The sequence below is a fragment of the Aspergillus brunneoviolaceus genome (assembly GCF_003184695.1).
Source record: "Aspergillus brunneoviolaceus CBS 621.78 unplaced genomic scaffold BO95scaffold_14, whole genome shotgun sequence".
In the NCBI taxonomy this organism is placed as follows: domain Eukaryota; kingdom Fungi; phylum Ascomycota; class Eurotiomycetes; order Eurotiales; family Aspergillaceae; genus Aspergillus; species Aspergillus brunneoviolaceus.
This window is the reverse complement of record NW_020290744.1, coordinates 396,165-421,703: the sequence shown is the minus strand read 5'-3', so window position 1 is coordinate 421,703 and position 25,539 is coordinate 396,165. Positions and strand designations below refer to the sequence as shown.

General features: G+C 36.5%; 7 protein-coding genes across 7 annotated transcripts; 3 read left to right on the top strand and 4 right to left on the bottom strand.

Moving 5' to 3' along the window:
• The first annotated feature begins 51 nt into the window (after positions 1-51).
• On the top strand, positions 52-504 carry BO95DRAFT_52672 (uncharacterized protein). Its single transcript, XM_025592043.1, has one exon. It carries the CDS (start codon positions 188-190, stop codon positions 434-436), a length of 249 nt encoding a protein of 82 aa, XP_025445079.1. The 5' UTR covers positions 52-187; the 3' UTR covers positions 437-504.
• Positions 505-9,879: 9,375 nt separating this feature from the next.
• BO95DRAFT_440366 (uncharacterized protein) lies at positions 9,880-11,714 on the top strand. The gene is made up of 5 exons (XM_025585945.1): positions 9,880-10,218; positions 10,303-10,520; positions 10,574-10,880; positions 10,939-11,474; positions 11,546-11,714. Exons 1-4 carry the CDS (start codon positions 10,059-10,061, stop codon positions 11,409-11,411), a joined length of 1,158 nt encoding a protein of 385 aa, XP_025445078.1. The 5' UTR covers positions 9,880-10,058; the 3' UTR covers positions 11,412-11,474; positions 11,546-11,714.
• Positions 11,515-14,430, bottom strand: BO95DRAFT_512351 (putative NADH-ubiquinone oxidoreductase, subunit G; the record flags this gene model as incomplete). Its single annotated transcript, XM_025591512.1, has 7 exons — positions 11,515-11,948; positions 12,030-13,911; positions 13,968-13,990; positions 14,055-14,069; positions 14,126-14,177; positions 14,234-14,257; positions 14,316-14,430. The coding sequence occupies 7 exons, from the start codon at positions 14,428-14,430 to the stop codon at positions 11,846-11,848; spliced, it is 2,214 nt and encodes a 737-aa protein (XP_025445077.1). The 3' UTR covers positions 11,515-11,845.
• Positions 14,431-15,002: 572 nt separating this feature from the next.
• Positions 15,003-17,055, bottom strand: BO95DRAFT_440363 (putative ER to Golgi transport protein (Sly41)). The gene is made up of 2 exons (XM_025585944.1): positions 16,557-17,055; positions 15,003-16,505 (listed from the first exon to the last, which is right to left on the bottom strand). The coding sequence occupies exons 1-2, from the start codon at positions 16,953-16,955 to the stop codon at positions 15,252-15,254; spliced, it is 1,653 nt and encodes a 550-aa protein (XP_025445076.1). The 5' UTR covers positions 16,956-17,055; the 3' UTR covers positions 15,003-15,251.
• Positions 17,056-18,589: 1,534 nt separating this feature from the next.
• Positions 18,590-22,262, top strand: BO95DRAFT_52320 (Pumilio-family RNA binding repeat-containing protein). The gene is made up of 8 exons (XM_025592041.1): positions 18,590-19,043; positions 19,105-19,218; positions 19,274-20,419; positions 20,471-21,097; positions 21,220-21,499; positions 21,552-21,642; positions 21,696-21,932; positions 22,005-22,262. Exons 1-7 carry the CDS (start codon positions 18,933-18,935, stop codon positions 21,910-21,912), a joined length of 2,586 nt encoding a protein of 861 aa, XP_025445075.1. The 5' UTR covers positions 18,590-18,932; the 3' UTR covers positions 21,913-21,932; positions 22,005-22,262.
• Positions 22,263-22,564: 302 nt separating this feature from the next.
• BO95DRAFT_326779 (DUF5572 domain-containing protein) lies at positions 22,565-23,125 on the bottom strand (the record flags this gene model as incomplete). Its single annotated transcript, XM_025581863.1, has 2 exons — positions 22,565-22,871; positions 22,941-23,125. Coding segments are annotated over 2 exons (492 nt in total), but the record flags the coding sequence as incomplete, so codon positions are not given.
• A 669-nt stretch (positions 23,126-23,794) lies between these two features.
• On the bottom strand, positions 23,795-25,332 carry BO95DRAFT_356532 (TFIIH/NER complex subunit SSL1; the record flags this gene model as incomplete). Its single annotated transcript, XM_025582311.1, has 3 exons — positions 23,795-24,590; positions 24,668-25,003; positions 25,103-25,332. 3 exons carry the CDS (start codon positions 25,330-25,332, stop codon positions 23,795-23,797), a joined length of 1,362 nt encoding a protein of 453 aa, XP_025445073.1.
• Between the last annotated feature and the right edge of the window lie 207 nt (positions 25,333-25,539).

The following is a 25,539-nucleotide window of genomic DNA, read 5'->3' as shown; positions in this document are numbered from 1 at the left end:
AAATTGAAGGAAGCGAGTCATCCCGCGCGGGAGAGGATCAGTCGATCGGCAGATGCTCCTATACGCAGCTTCAATAGCAGAAACAAAATACCCTTTAGCCCAGCCTGTGATTGCTCGTGTAGGTCAATGATGAAGTGGCATGGAAATGAGATGGGGGACAGGAGGGTTATAATCAAAACGGTGAGATATGCTTGGAGCTGATATTGAACATATAGGATTTGCAGTCTTAGCAGCCGTCAAGTTGACATGTTTGCACAAGATTAAAAAGATAGGACTCTGTGGGCGAAACCAGTATACGAGATCCACGAAACCTTACGTAGCACTCCTAGCCGCGCAAGGTAGTAGGCGCGTGATAGTGGTGGTGGTAATGGTGGTGATGGTGGTGGTAATGGTGGTGGTGGAGGCGACGGCGGCTGGACGGATTCCGCTTGGGTAATGTGCAGCACCTTATGTGAAGTAAGGGTAGGGTATAAAGAACTTGAAGGCTAGAAACCATGCACCCACCCACTGAGAACTATGCGCTGAACATTATCCACGTGAAATAGGGGCAAGGCGGCAATCACAAATCAGATATTAACGAGCATCGCTAATCTCCTTAGAATTTAGTCTGGTAAAAATTTCCGCCGGACACCCGTAATGGGCGGTGATAGCCATCAATTTCATGACCATTGAAGTATCTATTGCTCGGTATGGGTTTAATAGCGCAGAGTGCGTAGAGTGAGTCAATTGCCAATCAAGCAAACAAGTTACTTTTGGACGTCTTCTCACCCCTGTTGTTGATGGATGTTGATGGATGTTAAGGGACGAAGTCGACCGGTATGAATAGATCTTTTGATGGCTACTACCGGGACTTGAAAATATACTCGGTTCGGTTCTTTACGATTGTTGTTTTTTGCCACTGCCATCGATCTATCGCCTCTCTCTCAGCTCGCACCGCTTCTTATACAGAAATTATCTGATGATGCTTACAGCTTGAGATGAAACCGGCAGATTTGAAACTACTAATTAAGGCTTCACTGACAATCGTATATGACCTTACTGAGTACGTCAGTGGTAGAGTTGCTAGTACGAGAACATATACGGAGTATTCTGTATGTATAGATAATAAGCGCGCAGTCTGTAGTGTTTTGATGGGGTGCGGGAGTCTGTGCGGAGGGCGGCAGAGCAGCCGAAGAGAGCAGGCGGTAAGGTTGTCATTGCCTACGGAGTACATCCCCCAACAAGATATAACACCTAATTAAGTTTAACCTCACTAGCTAGTGTTAAGATAGTTAGTTACCTAGTTAGTTAAGTTAACTAAGTTAACATAATCGGTAAACGAGTGGGCACGGCAAGCAAGTGGACACCCGCACGCGTCGTCTTTATATTCTTAAAATTAAAGTAATTTAACTACTAATAATTCTACTAAATATATCTTAATTATTAAATTCTTTAATAAAATAAGAAAACTGTATCTATCTTACTATTAAGACTATTTAAAATAATAAAATTCTACTTATTAAAAAAGCTGTAAATATTTTTAATATTTTATATTTAACTCTATAATAATATCTTAAAAAAGTTAAAATATATTTAGATATATATACTAATTTTATAAAATTAATTTTTTTTAAAAAAAGATTTTAAAAAAAAGATTTTAAAAAATTAGATTTTTTATTTATAAAATATAGGCTTTATTCTCGGCCGGTATACATACAGAATATAATAATAATTTTTTTTTAAAAATAAAACTTAAATTTTATAGTCTCTATAAATAAAAAATAAATATATAATTTTATTAAATATATTCCGGTTTTAAAGATTTAGTTTTATTAAAAATATTATATTTAATATACAAAATATAAAAATCCGAAGCTTTTAACTAAATAATTTAACTATATTAAAGCTGTAAAAAATATAATATTTTTAATTAAAATATCTAAAATTTTAATAAAATTAGTTTTATCATAAAAATAATAATTATAATCTGTATAATTATACAGTCTAACTATATAAATAAACTATTTTTTATATAGTTAGAAAATTAAAAATAAATAATGTTAAATTAACACCGTTAGTATAGTATTATTATTATAAAAAAAAGTTTATATAAAAATATAATACTAAAATCTTTTTTTTAATTAGTATATTAATCTATTATTAAATAATTAGACTTTTAATAATATTAGTTTATATTAGTTTTATAAATATTTTATTTCTTCTACTAAAAACTGATAGACAGAATAATATAGTTTTTTAATTTTTAATAAATATAATTTCTATTTAACTATAGAATTTAATAATATATATAATTAAAATAATATTATTTTTATCTATATATTTTTATATTTTTTATATTTTTATTAATTACTTAATATTACTTATTTTATATTATTAAAAAAATATATAAAAGCTTAATAGAACAGCTAATTTATTAAAATATTTACTATATTAATAAGATTAATTTTTTAGATATATATTTAGAAGCATATTTTCTTATTTTTAAAAAATTAACTATTTATAATATTTTTAAAACTTTAAAATTAGTTTTATTCTAGCTGAATAAGATTTTTAGTAAACTAATTATATAATTTTATAAGTTTACTTTAATTAGTAGTATTACTATTATATTAATAATACTAAAAATATCTAAAAATATAAAGTAATTTATAAAGGGAAAAGGTCAGTTAGATATAGAATAGTAGCAGTCTATTGATTTTAAGACTAATCCTTACTATCCGAAGATCTAGTAAGATTCTAAAAATTAAATACTAAAAAAAATTGGAGTTATTAACGTTACAACTGTTATATAAAAAATATATAAATAAATTATTAGTAATTTGCTATAATTCCAGAAATTATTTATAATAATTAAATTTTTTCTTAATATACAACTGTTTTCAGCAGTATAATAATAATATAATACTACTATTTCAGCACAGAAGCTAATTATTTTTAAAAATATAATAATAAATAGTAAAAAGTTATAGACTAATCCTATCTAAAATATATATTATAAATAATATTATTCCGGTTTAAAAATACTGTAGTTCTTTAATAATAATAATAATAATATAAATATAATTTTATATATCTTTCTCAACCTGTTAACTTTGTTAATATTTTTTGTTTTATATTAAAAAACTTATATTTTATTATTATTTTTATTTTAGTTTGTTTATTCTATAGTATATATTCGGTAAACTATATTTTATATTTTCTTAATATTACTAAAATATTAATTAATAGTTATAATATTTTCTACTATACTATTATATTTTTTATAGTAAATTATCGCTCTCTAACTAAGATTTTATTTTTTTTTAATATTTTTTTTTATTTAAAATATTTTTAGATTAGTATAAAAAACTATAAGTATAGTTTTAGTAAAAAGTTTAAACCTGGGTATATTTTTAATATTATTTTATTAGTAAAATATTAATAGTATACTAATTAAAAAATAAATTATATCTTTATAAATTTTTTTTTATTTAAATTTTTAAACCCTAGCTAAACATATACCAGACGGTATTAAAAATACTAAATAATATTAATAATCTATTACTAATTCTTTACTAATTAAGCTTCTTTTAGGCGGCGGAAATAGAAAAAAAATATAATTTTATTTTTTATATTTTTTTTAATTTTTTAGCTGCTAATCTTACTATTTAATTTTTTAATATAAAAAAAGCCTATTATATCAAGCATAATATAGCAGCTGCTATTAAAAAAACTATAGTTATAAATAATATTAACTATTTATAAAAATTATATTAACTTTTTAACAGAAAAATCTAGCTGTTTATTATAATTTTATTACAGAATATTATACTCTTATTATTTAAACTAAAAATTTATATAAATATTTCTATTTTTTATTTAATAATACTAGCTATTTACTTTAATACTATACAGCTGCTTTCTATCTAAATAATATAATTTATAAGATTATATATTTTTATATCAATAAAAATAATAATAAAAACTAATATATTATTAATACTAAAAATATCTTTTTTATTAATATTATTTGCGGTTTATAATTTTATTAATATTTTATATTTATTTTTTATATAATAATATTCTCTATCGATAATTTTTATTTAATTATTTTTTAGTTTTAATAGTTCTGCTAAACATATATAATCCGGGTTTTTTTTAATATTATTCTTTTTATAGTTTATATACGTAGATATAAATAAAATAGATATATAATATAATAAATTTATATTTTTTTATTATAAATTATATATATATTATATATATTTTATAATTATTTTATTATTATTTCTGCTGTATATTAATCTCGACTTATATATTATAAAATAAAAAACTATAATTTAATTATTAAATTTATAGATTTTTTACTAAATATTTACTAAATTTTCTGCCGATAATTATTAATTATATTTAAAAAATTATTTCTGTTATTTTATTAAATAGAATTAGTTTTTTTAATAGTATAAATTATTTAATATCTACTCTATCTTCTACTTTTTATTATTATTTAGATCTGGTATTAGTAAAGTTTCGGAAATATTTTTTCTAACTTTTTAAAATTCTAGCAGAATAATATAAAAAATATTATATAATTAAATATATTTATTAAAAAAAATATAAATAAAATATTTATTTTCTTATAGTTTTTAGAATTCTGAAGAGCTCTACAAATTTTAAGACTAATTTTTAAAAGATTCTTTTAAATTAAATATTTATAGTAGATAGCTTGATTAAATCTTCTTATTTAAAAATATAAATTATTTTATTATTTTGCTTAAAAGATAAAGTACTATAATAATTATTATAATAAATTAATTAATTTTTACTTATCTTTCGCTAGTTTCTTTTTAATTTTTTTTATAAAATATTTAGTTTTTCTAGTTTTTTTAATATTAATAGTACTTCTATTTTTATAGAGTTGTTCTTAATTTAAAGTCTAAACTTAAAAGAATAATTTATTAAAACTTTAAAAAAAATTATTTTTATAAAAATATTTAGATAACTATTATATATAAATTCTGTTTTATTTAGTAAATTTATTTAATAGTTTTAATACTTAATTATAAAGCAGTACAGATAATATTTAAGAACTTAGTTAATTCTTTTTATTTAACTGTCGGTTTGCAGGTAAAATATAGTTAATAACTATTTTTTAATTTTAATTTAATAGCAAAAATTAAACTAAAATTAACTTATAAATATAAAGCTTTTATTTATAACTATACTATAAAAAACTTTATATTTTAGTTTAATTTTTTAATAAAATAGTTCAGCCAGTTTTTTTATTTAAATTATATATAATACTGCTATAAAATAGTTTATTTTTATAAAATAATTAACAATTACTAATATTAAATTTATTTAATAATCCTGGTAGTATAGTTCGGATAATTTTATAATAAAATTTATAATAATTTCAGCCTATAATCTTAATAAAATTAGTAGACTTTTAAGTTTTTTATATAGTTAATATCTAACTGGAATTTAATATTAGTAAATAAAATATATTACTATATAGTTTTTTATATTATTTTAAAAGCTAATCTAATAGAACTTTCTATAGAAAAGTTATTTAATTTTATTTTATTTAAAATAATCTACTAACAGATTATTATAGTATTATTATAGTAGCTTTTAATATAGGTTTTTTATCTTTAATATATAAAGTCTATTTTTAAAATATAATAATCTATTCGTTGTAATTTTCTAATATTTAAATAGTTTATTTTTCTTTTTCTGAGATTTAGAATCTTAATTTTAAAAAATTTTAATTAAATTTCTTAAATTATTATTATAAATAGATTTATAAATCTTTTTAGCTTTATTTATACTTTTTATAACCGTAATACTAATAGATTATTTATAATTTATTATATAAATTATAATTTAATTAGCTAATTTTATATTAGTAGTATTTATAGGCCTGCTTAATACTATATAAATATTAAATTCAGATTTTTTCTATAAAAGTATTTTATTATATTTAAATTAGAATTTTCTAATTTTAGTTACTACCGAGATCTTAAATATTACTAAAATAAATACTAACTGGTTATAAAATATCTGCATAATATTATTATTATAAAAACTTTTTACTAGCTTGAATAATTTAAATAAAATATTAGCAGAATTATTTTTATCTAATTAATATTTAATTATAAAATTAAAAAAAGCTAAAATTATATACTAATATACTTAATATTTATTAAGCCGGAATTAATTTATAAATAATCTAAGATTTATATAGTTAAATAGAACTTTAATAAAATACTAAGTCCTATTAAAATATTAATACTAATATTTAAAAAAATAAATAATAGTAAAAAATTCTTAATCTAAAATACTTTAGTTAAGTTTTATACCCGAGAATTTTTTTAACTAAATAATAATTATATAGTATTATTCTATTAGTTCTAATTAAATTAAAATATCTGTTATTTTTTTATTACAGGCGTCGGTTTTGATCCGAATAGATTAAATTAAATTAAAAAAATAAAAAAAAAATAGTCTAAAATATATTAATAAGTTAGTAAAATACCAGTTTTTTATCTAGAAATAAATAATATATTCCCGGTTTCTTACTATTTTAACTTTTTTTTAAAAAATTTATTAAAAATAGTACTAGTAAAAAAAAATTATAAATAAATCTACAGTAAAAGTTATAAAATCTTAAAAAAATCTAAATATTATAATAAATAATAGATAATAGCTATAAAATAATAGTTTTAACTCGGTTAGAATCTATTATAATATTTATAAAAAAAATAATATATCTAAGAAATTTAATTTATTATTAAAAAAAGAAGTATTTAAATAATTTAGTATATAAATTAGCTTTTTATAATTATACCAGCACTTTTTTAATATATTTAATATATTTATATCTTATTATTAAAAAAATAAGAATATTATTTAAATATATAATACAAATAATATTAAGAATATTATATAATATAAAATATATATAGTTTTAAAAAAAAGCAGGTATATTAGTTAAGCTAAATAGTATTATTATATATTTAAAGTAACTATAATATATATAAAATATAGTTTTTTATTTATTTTTTTTTTTAATATAGATATAATAATAGATATTTTAAATATTAATTTTATTAAAATATTTATATCCAGCTAATCGGTCGAAAATTTTAAAGATTAAAAATAATAAATATTAATTTTTTATTATAATTTTATTAAGTTTATAATAATCTATATATAGCTATAAACTTTTATTTTTTTTAAATATAAAAAAAATAAGGGCTTCTGTAGAATTTTTAAATAAATATATTTTTCTATTAGCAGTATTTTTATTAATATAATCTTTAAGTATTAAAAATTCTTTTTTTAAAAAAAAATAAATAGGTCTAAATAAAAATAATTTATTTTTAAAAAAATTAATAGTATAATTCTTATTATAATATTTAAAAAAAATTTTAGATTAATCAGAGAAGAAGATATCGATAAATTTAACTAGTTCTAATAAAATAAAATTATTTTAATAATATTCTAATTTCTTATTATTATCTAAAAGCTATAATTTTTTTAAAACTTTAATAATTATATAAATATAGATATAATTTTGATAAGTCTTAATAAATTTTTGAAAACTTAATTTTTAAATTTAACTAAATTTAAACTATTATTACTTGTTCTAGAAAAATAAATAAATTTTATAATTAAATAGAATAGTTATAAAAAATAAGATTAGAATATTTTAAATAATAATAATATATAGTTTAATAAAATACTATTATACTTCTCTTAAATTAGTAATATCTAAAAAAATATTTTATATTTTATAGCTAATAATAAAGGTATAGTTAATAACTTTAAATTATAATAAAAATTTCTAAAATTTTAAAAAAAATATTATTATATAAATTTAATACTAATCAGATTATATGCTGTATAACTATTAATATCTGTATAGATTTTCTTAATATTAGATATTTATATTAGTATTAATATCTTATCAGCTGTTTTTATTTTATAATATAAAATTAAAACAGAAAAATTAGTTTTAATTTATTTTATTTTTTTATATTACTTTTTTTAGTTTGCAGTTCTTAAATTCGAGCTAATTTTTTTTTTTAAAAATATTAGTTAGCAAGATGCTTAGTACTATTATATAAAAAATATTATAAAATTTTTTTAACTAGATTAGAATAATTAGTTTTAGAATTAAAAAATTAAATATTCTTATAGAATTATAATTATTTTTATAATATATTAGATCTGTTAGATTTCTATTTATATTTTTATTTTTATATATATAAATTCTAATAATAAATAATAAAAAATATTATCTTGTCTTGTTTCTCAGACAGTTAATATATATATTTTTTAATATAATAACTAAAATTAGAAAGTAATTTTATAAAAAAAGTATAATTATATTTTTTTTAATAGCTCTAAAAAAATATTATTTTAAAATATTAAAATAAATATAAAATTTATAAAAATCTTAATTATTTTATTACCGAGCTTGCTCTAGCTGGCTTATTATATTAAACTTAAAAATAATAGTATTTTAGATAAAAAAAATATTTATTTAATAAAAACAAATTATAAATAGCTAATATTTTTCTTTTATTTTAATAATAATTTTTTAAAATAATAGTATTATTTCTACTAACAAGTTGTACTTATATAACTTACAGTCTTAAAAATTTTATAATAATTATTATAAAATTTAAATAATATTTTCTAAAAATTATAATCTAAATTATAGAACCATTTCTGGCGTTTTTAAATATTAAAAAAAAGTTTAAATTACAAAATATCTTTAATTTTAATATTTATTTTAAATTTACTTAAAAAAAAATTTTTTCTGTTACCGAATTAATATTAATTTAATATTATTATATTAGATTTTCTATTATAGTTCGGCAACTTATCTTTTTAACTATTAATAATTTTATAACCGATTAATAGTATTTTTAACTACAGTAAGATTCTTTATTAAAAAATCTAATAGTAAAAATAATAAACTATTAGTAATAAAAAAAGTCTCCGACTCGGAACTACTATTAGAATATAAGAATTATAGTAATATACTATATTCTATAAATAATTAAAAAAAAAATTAGAATTGTAAAAAAAAAATCAGTTAAATATAAAATAATAGTAGTCTATTAATTTTAAGACTAATTCTTACTATCCGAAGGTCTAGCAAGATTCTGAAAGTTAAATACTAAAAAGAATTAAAGTTATTAATATTATAACTGTTACGTAGAAAATATATAAATAGACTGTTAGCAACCCGCCATAGTTCCAGGGGTTATCTATGACATAATTATAAAAATATAAAATTATAATTAAAAGATTTTTTTATAAGTATATAATCAGTCTATTCTTGTAAATAAAAACAGTATTATTTTATATTATAAAAAAATATAAAATTATCTTTAATCAGGCTGCTTTATTTAAGCAGAAAAATAATAAATTATAAACTAGATTAAAAAAATAGAATATTAAGAATAGAGAATTTTATTATTAAATAGCTAGTCTAAACAGTTTTATTATTAATAAAACCAGAAATATATTTAAAAGAATTTATAAAACTAATTAAATTAATAAAAACTAGCTTAAAAAATTAGCTGTTAATAAAAAATAATCTTGCTATCGGACATTATCTTACTATAGTATTTATAATATAATTAGATATATAAAAATAAAATATTCAATATATATTAAAATACTAATTAAATATATTAATTCTTTAATATATAGTATATATAAGCTTTATCTTTTTATAAAAGGCTGTTTGGGTGGGCGCGGGTGCCTACTCGCTTGCCGTGCCCACTTGCTTACCGATTACATTAACGTACGGAACATGACTAAGTGAAATACATCAAATCACTGGGAGTCTATTCTGACGGAGTCAAGAGTGTTGCCTATAATGCTTAGTAAGTGAACTTAGCTAACTATCGCTCCTCATGATTCAATACGGGACATATCAAAGGGTGCCCAGCAAAGACCCGTCAAACGGACTGAAGATATCTTATCCTATATTTCACCGGCAAGCAGCAAGCTGTGTCTTATGATCTTCCCTCTGGACATCCAATCTGTAGACCAATATGTCTATCAATAACAGTGGCCTATCCCCGCGGATTCTGCGCTTTCCGAGATCCGATGAACCCAAAGCGTGCGTACTGCTGCACGTTACCCGTCGTGGTCCTTCCGCACTAGATCTGGATCTTGTTGGGACAGAAGGAGAGTGCCCGTTCACTGGGGCAGGTATGTCGAGTGCTATCCTCCAAGTGAAAGGGAAACCTGCCTCTTCTATCAGTCGCATCATATGCTAATGCTATTCGCTGATAGTACGGCAGTCTCACCTCAACTCGTATCGCTCAAAGAATTATCAAGGTACCGAAGACGACTGGACTCGAATCATTCTCCATGTGCTTGGACAAGCAGAACAGTGTGGGAAGGAGCAGGATTTGCTTGCAGGGCTAGAAGCGTTAGCCATCATAAGTGGCTCCGAAATCCAGGATAAAGAGATAAAAATCGTGATACGGAAGAGAGTACAAACAATAACTGTATGTTCAAGTCTAATCCCGCCTCCACTAAGTGCCCCCCTGACGTTACCAAGCAAAAATTCGGGACTTTAGTATTGAAGCAAAACGACGAACAGACCATCCACCTCTATGACTGGACTTCTATTTCGGCAGAGAGAGCTGGTTTCCTCGAAAGACGTTGTTCAGGCCTCCTGGATCGCTACCGCGCTGCTGAACAGACCATCAAAGATCTCGATGCCCAGCTTAACGAGCTCATAGGCGCCAAGACTCGGCACGAAGAACTGCTAATGAACAACTTGATGCAGCTTCTCAATGAGAAAAAGTTGAAAATCCGCAACCAACAACGCGTAATAGCCACCACGGAGGTTGCTCCAGAGCAAGGTAGATGCTAAACGCGATATGCTACATATTTCTAAGCTGACAAATGAGCAACTAATAGAGTTCCGAACTCAAGAAACACAACCGGGCGGATCTAGGCAAACTACTGCTGCTAAGAGGCGAGCGAATGGTTCGGCTTCGACACCGTCCTATGAGGTGTGGGGAAGTGGTACCGGCTTGGAAGATTCGGAAGATGACCGGGCTAAGCGCCACGATAGCTCTAAAGCGGTGTCAGGCACAGATTCAGGCACAGACAATGAGCCACCCTTGATGCACCGGCCTTCAGGGGAAGAAGATGAGTCCACTACTGACGAAGACATGCCACCCCTGCCAAGTCACGATCCTCGGATAAGCGACTCTGGTCCACAACAAACTCATTCGCAGTCCATAAGCAAAAAACATTTGACTCCACAGCGAAGAGAGCTTCCCTTTCCGAGGACGAGGGGAAATGCGACAGCTACTGTACGAATAGATCGACATGAAAGCAAAGAAGCCAAGGACAACATGGGGGAAACGGATGATGATGAATTATGATATTAACCTAACAGCCAAAGCTCCAGACCATTTTAGGCAATAGAAATGTGGTTCTTGATTGGTACTTGCTTTCTGCATGATCCTTTGGAGAAATTCAAGCGTAGCAGATCTTAACTAATTATTGTGCAATGTAGACACACATTTGACAGACAATATCCCAGCGTTGAGATAAGAATATTCCGGGCTTGCCGTACCTCCAGCTATCATTCAGATTTTCTTATGTACAACTTGACCACTGCTGGTGTGGTTTGAGACTTATCTTGGCGTGATTGGGAGCTTCAAGACAACGCGAAACGAAAGCACAGTACTCAACTATAATAACATTGGACTAGGGCAAAAGCAATAAGGAAACAAGTTGTTTAGGTGTTACAACGACAACGCCTAGACCACCAGACAATAAGTAGAAATCGGAGTAATAGTGAGAAACCTGACATCTAGCCGTACAAAGCCTTTGAGGACATCTCCCCAGCAGCCATGAAGTTTGTCTCCGGATTTCCGGTAGCCTTAGCGGCAGAGCAGCGAGCCATAGTCGGGGAACTGAGATAGAGTTAGACCACAAACAGCAATTTACCTCAAGCAATAAGCATCAGGGGTGGGGGGAACATGTTAAGCACGTACCTCCGGGAAATTGAGTCAGTAAAATAGAAATCATTGATGACTTTCTTGAAAGGCGTATTAGTGGATTGAGTGCCCTTGTTCTGATCAACTAGTTGGACCTTGCTCAATGAGCTCAACGATGTAGGTTCAACCACGTCATATCGGCGCATGACAGGGCTGATCTCTTCCATACGGTCGCGCAGGGCCTCAATATCATCGTAAGGAAGAGGTATGTTAAGGAATTCACTGGCAGCACGTATGATCTTCCAGTCATCGCGGGCAGCCCCAGGCAAAGAAGTTGCAGCTCGAGTAACTTGGACACGACCCTCTGTGTTGATGTAGGTCCCTGACTTCTCAGTGTACGCTGCGCCGGGTAGAACAACATCTGCAAGCTGAGCGCCCCTATCACCATGATGCCCTTGGTAAATGACAAAGGCGTCACTAGGGATTTCGCTCTGGGCAACTTCATCAGCACCAAGAAGCCAAACCATCTTGGGCTTGCTCTGGGTAATTTCTAGAGATGGCGTAGTGAAGCCCACTTCATAGGCAGCTGCACGGGATGCTGCGCGTTGGAGAACGTTGTATCCTTGCCATTCCGAAGTAATGAAGTTGTTAGCGTGTTTCTCTACGAAATTGCCAATGGACTCGAAAATCACTTTGGCATCCGGGTGTTCGGCCGCAGCACTGCCAACGATAATCATAGGTCTTTTGGCCATAGAAAGCTTCTCTCCGAATTTTCCAGAAAGAGCAGCTTTCAAAGCGGAAACGTCTGCCCCAAGGTGCTCGAATTCGAAAGTACTTTCGTATTCCTCGCCAACAAGCCCAATTTCAAGATCTGAGCGAAGATATTGCTTGCGAATACGCGCATTGAGAACGGAAGCTTCATGGCGAGGGTTCGTGGCGACCAAAAGAATTGCATCGGCCTCCTCAATTCCATAGATCTTGGAGTTGAAAAGATAGTTGGAGCGAACATCAACACCGTGCGCAACCGGGGAACTGCCACCTGGCTGATCCAAAGCAAGGTTGTCGGACCCAAGCTTATTGGCCAGATCCTTCATGGCCACTAAGGTTTCGGCATCGACAAGGTGCCCGGCAACAGCCTTGAACTCATTTTCCGTCACATGAAGTCGCTGATGGGCTGATGAAATCTCGGACAAAGCTTGCTCCCAAGTCGCGGGAACAAATTTCCCTTCCCGACGAATTAGGGGCGTTGTGAGTCTTTGAGTCTTAAGGCCATCACAAGCAAACCGAGATTTGTCGTTGATCCATTCCTCGTTGATATCATCGTTCAGCCTCGGAAGTATCCGCATCACCTCCATGCCTCTGGTGTCTATTCTTATGTTCGACCCCAAAGCGTCATGCACGTCAATAGACTCAGTGTGCTTCAATTCCCAGGGGCGAGCACGAAAAGCGTAAGGTTTGGAGGTAAGAGCTCCAACTGGACAAAGATCGATGATATTGCCAGAAAGCTCGGAGTCGAGGTTCTTCTCCAAGTATGTACCGATTTGCATGTCGTTTCCTCTGCCGGTGGTGCCGAGTTCGGGGGCTCCGGCAACATCATTCATAAATCGAACACAACGCGTACAGTGAATACAGCGATTCATAGAGGTTTTGACAAGAGGCCCAATATTCTTGTCTTCGACAGCACGCTTGCCTCCGACCTCGTGGAAACGTCCACGGTCAGCACCATACCGCATAGATTGGTCCTGGAGATCACACTCTCCACCTTGATCGCAAATTGGGCAATCCAGGGGATGGTTGGCAAGAAGAAACTCCATCACTCCTTCCCTAGCTTTATGCACCAGTGGCGAATTGGTTTTGACGTTCATGCCAGGCTGCACAGGCCAAGCACATGATGCCACAGGCTTAGGGGCCCGTTCGACTTCGACGAGACACATACGGCCTGTGAGAAAATCAATATTTGTATCGAAACAGAAAATTATCCGAGCTCAGACATACAGTTACCTGCAATCAAAAGCTTCCTGGAATGGTATTAGCAAAGCGTGTCATTCTGTTATGAAAGACGTTATAATGATGGCGGCTTACTCGTGGTAACAATATCTATTCAAGTCAGCTAATTTGCGTTCACCATGTCTTCATTGAGTACTTATTCTTACCTGGGTACTGTCGCACCTGCCTTTTCACAAGCTTGGATGAGAGCCGAGCCAGCTGTTCAAGTCATGTAAGAAGGGAATTCAGAGACTGCACCAGGGAGACCGAGTCACCTTCTACCGAAACTTTCTTTCCATCTGAAGGGATGCGTTAGTGGAGGCATTTTGAAGTGGCTTCAGCATCGCAGAGACTGACCGATAGTGAGTTCCACCTCGGCAGAGCGAGGGAACGTCGTTGCGAAGGTCCTGAGATGGTTGACCTTTGGGACCCGGATGAGCCGGGCGGCCGCACGATACAGCTGCGGCCGCATAATGTGAGGAGAGTCAAATGTGATAAGGGTGAACAAGAGCGGCATCCACCTGGAGAGTAGGTAGTAACAGGGTGGCAGGACAGGTCCTTTGTTGGAGAGAGCACTTTTGGTCTGGCTCGGATTCTGCCAGACACGAGTCGGGGCGTCACTCGCAAATTGCCGCCCGCGGATTGGTTCGGTTACGCGGCAAAATAAATCTTCCGGGGCGCCTCTTTCACCCCTATAAACAAGCTCTGTCCCTCCGACCTTCTTCTTTTTCCTTTTCCTTTCAGACTTATAAACTCATTTCACGGGCATGATTATTGTAGGTGGCAGGGTTCTGATATCTCTTCCTCCTCTGCTACATAGCCCTAGAACATTTGCACTGAGCTGGAGCTCCTTAGGGCTGCTTTCGTCTTCACATCAGTGAATATGAGTCAGCCTGATGCAGGTATAGTTCTTTACTGACAGTTGCTACATCTCTCAAACCTATTACCAGATATATAAATCAACAACTCTGAGGACATTACCTCCAGACAGTCATCATATGCCGCTACTCAGATTCTAGATGTAGAAATAACATGTATGTGCACTTGAAAGTAGGGAATTGTCACGACCTAATATCTTTCCAAGCCTTGTCGTAGGCACGCCGTCTAACAAAAGAATGGTCGTAGCGCCTTCATCATTCTCCATACAATGATTAGGTACCTCGCAACATTGTTAACATTATTGCTACCTCAATTATTATAATATCCGATAAGACGTGTGCCGAAGTCAAAATGCTATTAAGATGTAAAACGAGGAATGACAGGAATATAAGGCGCAGTTACGCCTAGGAATCATTAGGGCGCCATGTAGTCTGGTTGCCGGATGCCAGGAGCCAACCAAGCGCGGGAAGTACTGCTTCCTCTTGGGCGAACGTAGCCCTGTCCGTCATACACCTTCTTCAAGTCATTCGTATGCGAGAGTGAATCGCCCAAGGATTGATGATCCGGAAATTTGCTTGCTGCTGGAGAGAAGCCAGTGGGCTCTCTGGCTCTCACTGGTGTCCGTTCGTTCAACGGAAGTACCGTTTCCTTGACGCGGAAGTGATCGGCGTTGGCTCTCTGATCGGCTAAATCATCATGGCTGTTGCGATCGTATAGATAGAGCCCAACAAATGTGAGGAGAATCCCAAGACCTTGTACAGGGGTTGTTGAGCTCCCGAACCAAACGATCGCAACAATAATAACAAATACTCGCTTGACCAATGATGCAACGGAGTATGACACGGGCGAAACCATAGATAGAAGGATGAACGCCAAGATGTTCTGTGCAAAATGCGATACACCATTGAATACGAATTCGAGAAAAAGAGCACCATGGTCGAGAGAGCCCTCTTTTCCTGTGAGGGAAATCGCACCGTCCTTCATGAAGTCTGATATTAATGGGTATCCTTCGCAGACAACCCAGATGGGCAGGGTCAGGACAAAAGCTAGACCAGAGCAATAATACAGCAAGTTCAGCTTGTCCAATTTTCGTCGACTTGTCGGCTCAAGGTTGGATTCTGCTCGTGCCGCTTCATTGAACAGCTTCTTCGAAAATATGTTCTGTGACACAAAAACGAGGGCTGCGACTAGCGCACATAAAATGCCGAAGAAATTAGTGGAAAACCCCGTAGAACACGCGAGCATAACACCGAGGGTTAACGGAATGAGGGACAAATACGTCGCTCTGGCGTAGCGAATCCGAAATAGCACACGATATGCCATGACCGTGAAGAGGGGTGATAGTCCCTTGATGGTGTGAACGAGTGAGACAGGTATCTGTGAAGTAGCCATGGAGCTGAGAATATGTCCGGCTAGCTGAAAAATCGCTAAAGGCAAAGCAGTAACAATAATATCGCGCGATGGTGTGTGGATTCCATGCTTAAGTGCTGGTATGCTATCCTTGAGTGAGGGTAGCATTCTGGACACAGACGACAGTAACAGGCACCAGAAAGACACAAAAGCAAATTGTACCATGGTTAAGGTGATTGGCTTCGGCAGCGCATTCAAAATCGATTTTGAGGAGGTGTTTGTCAGAGCCGAGGTCAGATACCAAATGAGACAGAGAGTCTAGAAGCAGGTCAGCATAGCTAGGACATATAAGCAAGCATGCATCATTACAATTAACCTGTATGAGACTGGTGCCTTCAGTGCTTCAGCCAGCTCCTGAGCATTAGCACTCACGCTACCATTGCGAGTCCTAATCGTGCTGATTGTCTCGCTGATGCTCTTTCTTGACCGTTGTCTCGTATTCCCAGCGAATACTGCTTTCTCATCGTACGGAAACTGCCCTGTCTTTCGCGGCTCCCAGCGTGCCGGCGCATATCTGACTGAGGAACCCGAGTGGTGTTCCCTTGAATCCTTTATCGAATCAAACGACTCGTCGCTGAACGGCGGAAATTTGTCTATCGGACTAGTCATGTGCTTTAATTGTGAGCCGGGTGTATTTGCTGGCATCTGTAGCTCTGAGAGCAACACAGACGAGCGTCGCCCAGTACCGGTCACGACCGTCGTGCTCATTCGAGTATCAGTACTAATATTTCAATAGAGGTGCTGTTGCTGGTAATATTAGCTAGGTCCAAGGCAAGTGGATAAACGTAACACCGTACCATAAAAGGTGCAGTCTGGGTGATGGTCATCAAAGCTAATGAGCGAGGACCGATCTTTGCGCCTAGAAGGTAGAGTATCGCACGCGCCACAGTGATGAGATAGTGGCAGTTTCTCGAGAATAGACAAGAATGAGGGACGTGGCATTCGCAATCTGTGAGGTGCCGGCAACATCAGTAGTCTTCATCGAAGCCAGGTTTGGGAAGTTCAGAGCAATTGGCAACAAGCTAGCCTGTAGATAAGTATGGGATAAGTTAAGTAAACGCTTAAAAGGGTCGAAGGCGCAGTACCTAGTAGAAGACCAGCACTACTGCTCAACCAGCCAATATCTCTCGTTGTGTGAAAGGGATCTGTAGAATTGTAAGAGGTAGTTGCCTAGCAGGACTACGTGATACGTAGGGAATATCCGGGTTAGTCCAGCAACGCTAGCAGTATCCGTAGCCGGTTAGTAGCATTTGCCAGGACCGGCGGTGGAGTGCTGGATGACGAATCTCTTATTTTTCATCTGCAGTTAACTACCTAGTAGTTAGTCCCTTCTATGTGTAGGCAATGAGGTTTTGTATGGCTTACAATCTGACCGCCTGCTATCTTCGGCCGTTCTGCCACCCTCCGCACAGACTCCCGCACCCCATCAAAAGTCAAAACACTACAGACTGCGTACGGGGGGCCAATGGTCCCCCCGCTCACCGCTTGTTAGTTACATAGTCAGTCAACTAGTTGGTAAATTAAGTCAGCCAAGTTGTTGACTAATGAGTTGAGACTTTTACTTTGTGCATGCTGTATGTACACTGTACACTGTACTCTGCTCTGTAAATGTTGTGGATACGCCACCCACGATAAGAGATTGTCACCTGCAGTAGCCAGCCATCCTACCCTCTTTATACTTCAAAAGATCTCAGCAGTAATGGAAAAAATAAAGGTGTATACAGGTACGGTACATTATGTAGTACACAAGGTATAGACAGGCCATCAACCATGTATTTAGACATTGTTTACAATCAATACATACTCTATTCAATCAGATAGAATTATGTGCCTTTTGCATACTTGCCTAGAGTATGGAAGATATTCTGGTAACATGATTCGAGAAAGTTGTCTCTCCCAAGTAAACTTACTTGTTACTACAGAAATATACAAAGGCCCTTTGCGCCCCCCCACCTGCTGCACCATCTTATATACATAATACTTATGCGCCGACAGAGTCTTGCTTTTGATCATGCATGATGTATGTATAGCTCTTACTATGTGAGTATGGAAACATACTTAGAGTATTCTATAGAACATAGTACACTTCTTAGGACAGTCTCCTGCTTACTGTACCTATTAAGCTGTTGCAACATTCTCTTACTGACCATCGGCAGAGAATGATAATCATCCCCCTCAGTCGGTTTCTTTGACATACTATTCGGCAGGATGCCACTACCTAGGTAGGCACCTTAATTTACCAACCGAACCCCGCAGATACCTTTCACTGGCAGCGGCCCTTCGCACGCGACTTCCTCCAATCATTGCTATTTCGGGCTTCATTCTATTTGACTTAGGTAGGTACTATAGGTATCAACCAATACTCTCCGTCGCTACTTCCGGATTGTAGTACTAACCCTGCTATACATGCAGTATACAGGCCGGTAGGGACACTGAAGGCTTCATATATCCTCTTTCCGATATTGTGACTATCTACCCTGCCTCTTTCTGGATGGGATCTGGTCGTATATTACCAATAGTTATTGTCGTTCCGGTCCATCCTCAAATAACGACCACCTATACATTCCTTGCGAACGATTGGCATCATTGACTCTCAACTGCTCCAGCCACCTGCTCTAACGTTTGATACTGGACGAGTGCACCGTCGCGAATCTCGAAGAACTTCAATTAGGCGGCACTCGACACATGATGTCTCTCATGTCAATAACATCGTCCAAGCTGAACCGCACCGACAGTGGCCCTCCTCATAGTGTTGCGAGTACTTTCCATGTACTAAATCTTGGAGACGAGGTCGCAGTGAGTCTCTAAAACACGACGCAGTAACTATAAAGTTCTAACAGCAATACATCAATCCTAGAGCCATACACATTCCAAGGTTCCAGCCAGTGTGACGGAGTCTCTGAGATCATCTGTTCCCGGAGGCAGTCAAACATCGGCAGATGACTTTTACCATGATGTCCCATCAAGCAAGGTCAGAATTTCGCGACTAATACCATCAGTCCAAAATCTCACAAGCCTAGAAGCAGAAGTTGGAGCATTTCAATATTTTCTCCCCAAATACCCACACCGAGATGGAAAAGATATTAGCAAGGCTTTCTCCCAAGCCTCAGCCGTCCGAGGCCAAGCTACCCGTGGACCAAAGCCTGTTTTCAAGGATACCTAGCGAGCAGCACTTGCTGAAGCGACATAGCCATCACATGTTTGACGATGAGACGAATCCAGACTTTAGTGATGGTCATACAGACCTTGACAGATCTCCCAGTAGTTTACCATCAGGAGAAATTCCTCGCACATCAACTGATCTGGTTGAAACTGAGCCGTCGCAGGCAGTTCACATCGACATGGCCGAGGTGTTACGTTTGAAGCAGGAACTACTGGCCGCCAACTCAAAGATAGCCCTGCAAGAGCAGGAATTAGTCCAGACTCGAGTGATCAAACATACTATAGACCAAGCACTCGGACCCCCTTCTGAAGCCGAGTTCAATGGACGAGAAGTAACAGAACAAACAATCGCCAATTTGCAAAGTGCATTTAAAGCGTCACAGGCAGGCTTTACCTCTATCCATGACGGCTGGAATACGCAAGATGACTCTCAGTCCGACATGTCTGATGCTCTCTCTGCTGGAGCATACAACAGGAACCGGGCATTTTGGACATCTGCAACCCAGCAAGCGATGAGCACAAACATGAGCCCGATCAAGGAAAGACCTTATGGAGAACCATTCCGTTTGCCTTGCAACAGTCCCTATAGCGAGGACTCTAACAGATTCTGGACTGGCTCGAGTACAAACTCTTGCGTGCCGAGCCACGATGTTTTTCAATCACACCGAGTTTTCTCAGGACCGGCCTCGGGATCTTTCACCCTTGATTCCAATATTCCTGAGGAACAAGCTAGGTACCTTCAGGCTCCAGGGCCAGGGCCGCGGCGCTCATTCACCCAGAATAGCCGTGGTGGACCATGCTTCCCAAGCCACGGTACTCCATGGCCAGCTGCCTTTGCATCAAGTCCCGAGTCAACCCTTTCAAGATCTTCCATAGAAAGGTCCAACGGTGCTTACCAACAACAAGTTGCAATGTATCCAATTCATACATACCATCAACGCCCAATTGGCACCCCACTCTCACCAACAGCCACAGAGTTCAATACGTCTAATTCATGGCAATCTTCGTCGGTAAGAAACGTCCCACCTTTCTGTTGCTTCGACTTGAGCTTATGTATATAGGTGGGCACAAATCCCAGCCAAACATACATTTCACCATTGGAACCAATCAACTACCGACGACTGCTTGACAAAAACGTTTCTTGCGATTGGAAATATATAGTCGATAAGATCGTATGTAATAACGACCAGCAAGCTTCAATATTCCTACAACAAAAGCTCAAGGTTGGGACAACTGAGCAAAAGTATGAAATCATAGAGGCGATTGTACATCAAGCCTATCCGCTCATGGTAAACCGCTTCGGGAACTTTCTCGTCCAACGCTGCTTCGAACATGGAACTCCCGACCAGATCATTGCAATCGCCAATGCTATCAAAGGGAATACCCTGAGCCTGAGTATGGATCCGTTCGGTTGCCATGTGATACAAAAGGCCTTTGACTGCGTCCTAGAAGAGCATAAAGCGGTCATGGTCCATGAACTTCTGCGGCGAATACCAGAAACTGTCATTCATAGGTACGCGTGCCATGTCTGGCAGAAACTGTTCGAATTGCGATGGAGTGGAGAACCCCCGCAGATCATGAGTAAAGTAAACGAAGCACTATGCGGGATGTGGCACGAAGTCGCATTGGGCGAGACGGGAAGTTTGGTAGTGCAGAACATATTCGAAAATTGCGTCGAGGATGAAAAGGTGACACTTGATCATTTCTTCTTTGTTCTCTGAAATTCTTTAGTGGACCTAGAGAAGCTGGAACAGGCTGCTCAGAGGACATTCAATGATCCCTGCTGGATGCTTGCTAACGAGATGCATAGCGCCCTGCTATCGAAGAGGTGTTATCAAAGATCGACATACTTGCCCACGGCCAGTTTGGAAACTGGTGCATCCAGCATGTTTGCGAACATGGTGCCCCACACGACAAAAGCCGCGCCGTTGAGCACATTCTTGCTTGGTCAGTCGATTACAGCATGGACCAATTTGCTTCGAAGATTGTGGAAAAATGCCTGAAGATTGGCGGCTCCGAGTTCCTAGATCGCTACCTTGCTCGAGTATGCACAGGCCGCAGTGATCGCCCGAGAATGCCTTTGATTGATAGTAAGCCCTTGCGTAAACTACTCATTGTTTGTGGCTGTCTGACTTAATTCAGTTGCTGGGGACCAATATGGCAATTACCTTATTCAATGGATATTGATAAATGCCTCACCGCATCAGCGTGAGTTGGTCGCCAGCCATATTAGGTATTCACCCATCTGCTGAATAACATCGTGCTTGATCCTGACGTGACGTATAGAAAACATATGGTGTCCTTGCGTGGCTCTAAGTTCGGTTCCCGCGTGGCTATGCTATGTTGCAACCCTTCTCACACTACTCGTCCCGGGCCAGGTGCCGGCCTTTCGGTCAATCGTTTCGGCAATTTCGGCGACGACAGGTACCAGATACCTGGACAACACGGCGGACGTTTCAGTCGCGCAACTCAGTGGAACCCCAACTACCCGCCATTTCGATGACGACAATGTCAAGAACAAGAGTAGACCGAGACCTATTCTTTCAACCATGTGACGAGAGCTACAAACTAACCTACCGCGTCGATTTGTTCTAGGTAGACGCCTAGTAGCCTGCACTTGGCAACTTTGATCGTTACGCTTTTGAAGGGCTGCGCTGCGCTTGATGCGTGGTTCATCTAGTCCAAGTCGGACGAATTTCACACCTCATTCATTCATATGCGCTCCTATAGCACCATGCCATGTTTTTGTGGCTCTTGATCCAGGACAGCTCTTTTCTATCTACCTGAGGCAAACCGAAAAGGTGAAGAAAAGAAGCTACCCGAGGAATTAGCAAGATGATGTTGATACTATATTACCTATGCTTCTTGTTATTCACCGTTCCAAGTATGAGGAGAAGACAAGGGAGGTGCGGTCAAAATACAGTTGCTTGTACGAGAGGTTGGTTTAGGACAAGTTTATGAATTATTGCCAGTTTACCGGTACTACCTACTTTGCAGAAGCTCTTATTGTTAGTTATGAACTAATATGACATATCGGACTACTGACGAGGACGCAATTGGTCATCCACTAAAGGCAAGGAGTCGACTTGGCTGTTTGAGCAACTTTTTGGAAATCAGCCCGTACTTGTCATTCATCTGCCGATATGCTCGCCGCTTTCCAGCTCCCACGGCTTCCGTCTCCTTGACCTGGCACTTGGAGTGTCTTGGCCAGCGAGTATAGTGTCTGGTATCTGCTGAATTCCAGGTATGGGTTTCCCGGTCGTAATGAGTTCTACTATATGAGCGAACGAGGAGGGATACGCAGGTTCTGCTTGCTTCAATGGCGCATTTGCACTGTCTTCAGATACCACACTGTTGAGTTGCTGCTGGTTTGTAGGACCAGCAGCTTCAGCTGCTGTGGGTCTGGCTTGCAACCATAGTTGGTAATTTCCAACGTTCACGGGAGTGGGGAGTTTCTCTTTCCTGAACCAAGAGAGCAAAATAGTCATGGTTAGAGCTATAGCTTCTAAATTTTCGGTAGAAAGTTCTAACCTCGAGAAGTAGAAACATTTAGCCTGTAACGTAACATTATCGTCCCGGTCGATCTCGGCCTTTGACGCAGGCATTTCAGGGTGGCCGAGAATTATCGAGAGCCCATGTGCAAACTCATGATCGTCCTCGAATGGGTAGGAACTGAGTCTTTCGAAGAGCTCAGCGTCCCACGTTTCCTGCTCGACTCCAGGCGGGAGAATTGCTTCGTCTGAAGACTGGATCGAAGCCTCCCACAGAGCAGGTGTGCGCGTGGGGTTCATGACCGTGTTGAGGGGCTAAAGCGTACTGTATCGGACATGAGTGAATGTCAAAGGTGATGTCAATCGATGCGTCAAAGCCAGCGGACCTGCGGCATGTGAACCTGGTTATGTGACAGGCGGTCTAACACAAGACTAGCCGAGGTCTGTCTCCTATTCCGCGATCACTAACTTACTAATTTCAATGGTCGAATCACGGCCACAGTACTTAGTAGCCTGGTCAAGAATAAAGTGGATCATTTGACAGATATAATCAAGTTTGCTACCTTCTAAGATATTGGTACCATCTTCTAATCGCTCCTTAGCCTCTTTCATGACTGGATATCAGCTCGTTCAGATAGTCACATGCGGATCGTAGTGAAGGATGTGCCTACTACATCACCATGACACCACGCCCAAGTCAACCTGCAGGAATAACTGCATTTCGTGCAGAGTGGCCATATGGTAGCAGCGGGTAAAACTGACCCTGAGCCGATTCTGATGAGTCTTTCTGCACCAGCATCTACAGTGTTAGGCTTACAGAGATGTGCAATTCCTGTATGAAGTAGGTCATTGAGCTGGGATATCCCGTAGTATTGCTGACCGATATCGATCGGATTATGCCGATGTATCCATTCTGTCAGCTACCTGAACCAGTCCAGGCGTTGTAGAAGATGTGGTCTCGCTTTGACAGCCAGGGCAATTGTGGACAACTTCGTGAGCAAAAAGGTCACAATCAATGCAGAAATTGTTACGGCACACGGTGCATTCATAGCGACTGCTTACGCTCATCCCTCTAGACTGTACATCTGCGGCCTGCCATTGATCTCTAGGGGGCACTGGAGGGAAAGTTATACCACAAGCAAAGCAGGCCAGGCTACGCGAGGCTCGCGCCCATGGAACTTCGACCCAATTCATCAATGGGAAAAGATGATGATAAGACCGAGCGAGATGCGTGGAAAGGATTAGTGTCAGACTGCATGAAGGGCATTCGGCAGGAAGGCCGCAAACCTTGCTATTGCATCGAGAGCAGGAATAGCCCCCACAAGAAGGATTCGAATGGCACGCGCAAAGAGAAGGGTGGGCTTCGACAGAACGGGACGGAAATCCCATCATCAGGAGGGAGCTTGCGGACTGCCTTTGAGAAAACGTGGCCGGAGGGGTTGTGACACCCATTACCAATTCACGAAAGTGCTGCTCGTTAAGAGCTACGCCGTACGTGGTATCGTCGCCATGATTTGTCTTAGAGCAAAGCTCGCGGCAAATGGCTACTTGAGCAGCAAGGCCCACGATGCCAACACGAATTTTTTCGCTAACCAGAGTTGCTATGGTATGGTGAATATCACCTGGATCAGAGGAGAGCAAGGAACCAAAGATGATCAAGACTTCACGGGTACCGTGAGTGGGAGTGTGACTGTGAACCATGGGTTAGTTTGCGTGGTTCGTGGGGGCAATTCAGCTGTGCCAAAACTCTAGATGGTGCGAACATACAAGAGAGCACCTCGAGCCATTTCAAGCCCATTCTGCAAGCTAGGAAGACCTTTCGGATCATGCTCTCGTAGGGCTTGAATTGCACTGATCTGTTCAGTAGGATTTCCACTCATATCACTAACCCGTACTGCGAGACCATCCCTCAGGCCAAGTACACCCAACTGGGAGATTGGATTCTGTTCAAAGAATTCTCTGACGAACTCTTGGGCATAGCGCAGGGATAGGAGATATCGCGTTGGCCGTAGATCCTTTTCTGCCATTGAGTGTGACAAGTCGAGAACAAGGATAAGATGGCGGATAATGCCTCGTTGTAGTGGTGTGGTGTCCCGTAGAAGTCTGTGAAGATTTTCAGCTTCGCCATACCCCACCTGTATTCAGTGTCGTTTATCCCCCCCCTTGGACATGTATCAAGGGTGAGAGAAAAGAGAAGCTAACCTCTTCCTTTTCCCAGCTTCAAGTAGGCCCTCTACTGTAGAGTTGATCGTGCCATCTGCGCCTTCGACCAAGCTCTCCCAAGTCCTTGAGACCTCCCATTCGGCGCCTCCGCGATTTTTCTTTCTTTTCGAACGCGGCGGTTTAGCGGCTCCGCCTCGAGATGAGATCTGACTGCCATCTACCTCATCCTCGGAGGCTTCCCCAGCATACTCTTCATCGGAATCGGCCATCTTTAGAATTGTGAGGCAGGCTGCGAAGGACGGATCTGGGGTTGGAGCGAACGACCAGGATAGGTGAAGATGCTTGAACGATCGGCTTTGGTGGTTTTGGGGACAAGTGTGTTGTTACTAGACACCTCTTTAGTAGTAAGGCATTCTTAGATGGTGTATACAGTAGGAATATTGAGTAGTTCGACTAGGTAGGAACAGTACTACTGC

Bases quoted from the DNA above. Each gene is read 5' to 3' on its own strand.
- BO95DRAFT_52320 (XM_025592041.1), top strand. From the start codon at position 18,933: ATGATGTCTCTCATGTCAATAACATCGTCCAAGCTGAACCGCACCGAC. The intron at 19,044-19,104 runs GTGAGTCTCTAA...CATCAATCCTAG, and splicing joins ATCTTGGAGACGAGGTCGCA to AGCCATACACATTCCAAGGT. The intron at 20,420-20,470 runs GTAAGAAACGTC...TTATGTATATAG, and splicing joins ATTCATGGCAATCTTCGTCG to GTGGGCACAAATCCCAGCCA.
- BO95DRAFT_440363 (XM_025585944.1), bottom strand. From the start codon at position 16,955: ATGAGCACGACGGTCGTGACCGGTACTGGGCGACGCTCGTCTGTGTTG. The intron at 16,506-16,556 runs GTAATGATGCAT...ACCTGCTTCTAG, and splicing joins CAGTCTCATACAGGTTAATT to ACTCTCTGTCTCATTTGGTA.
- BO95DRAFT_440366 (XM_025585945.1), top strand. From the start codon at position 10,059: ATGTCTATCAATAACAGTGGCCTATCCCCGCGGATTCTGCGCTTTCCG. The intron at 10,219-10,302 runs GTATGTCGAGTG...ATTCGCTGATAG, and splicing joins GTGCCCGTTCACTGGGGCAG to TACGGCAGTCTCACCTCAAC. The intron at 10,521-10,573 runs GTATGTTCAAGT...GACGTTACCAAG, and splicing joins AGAGAGTACAAACAATAACT to CAAAAATTCGGGACTTTAGT.
- BO95DRAFT_52672 (XM_025592043.1), top strand. From the start codon at position 188: ATGCTTGGAGCTGATATTGAACATATAGGATTTGCAGTCTTAGCAGCC.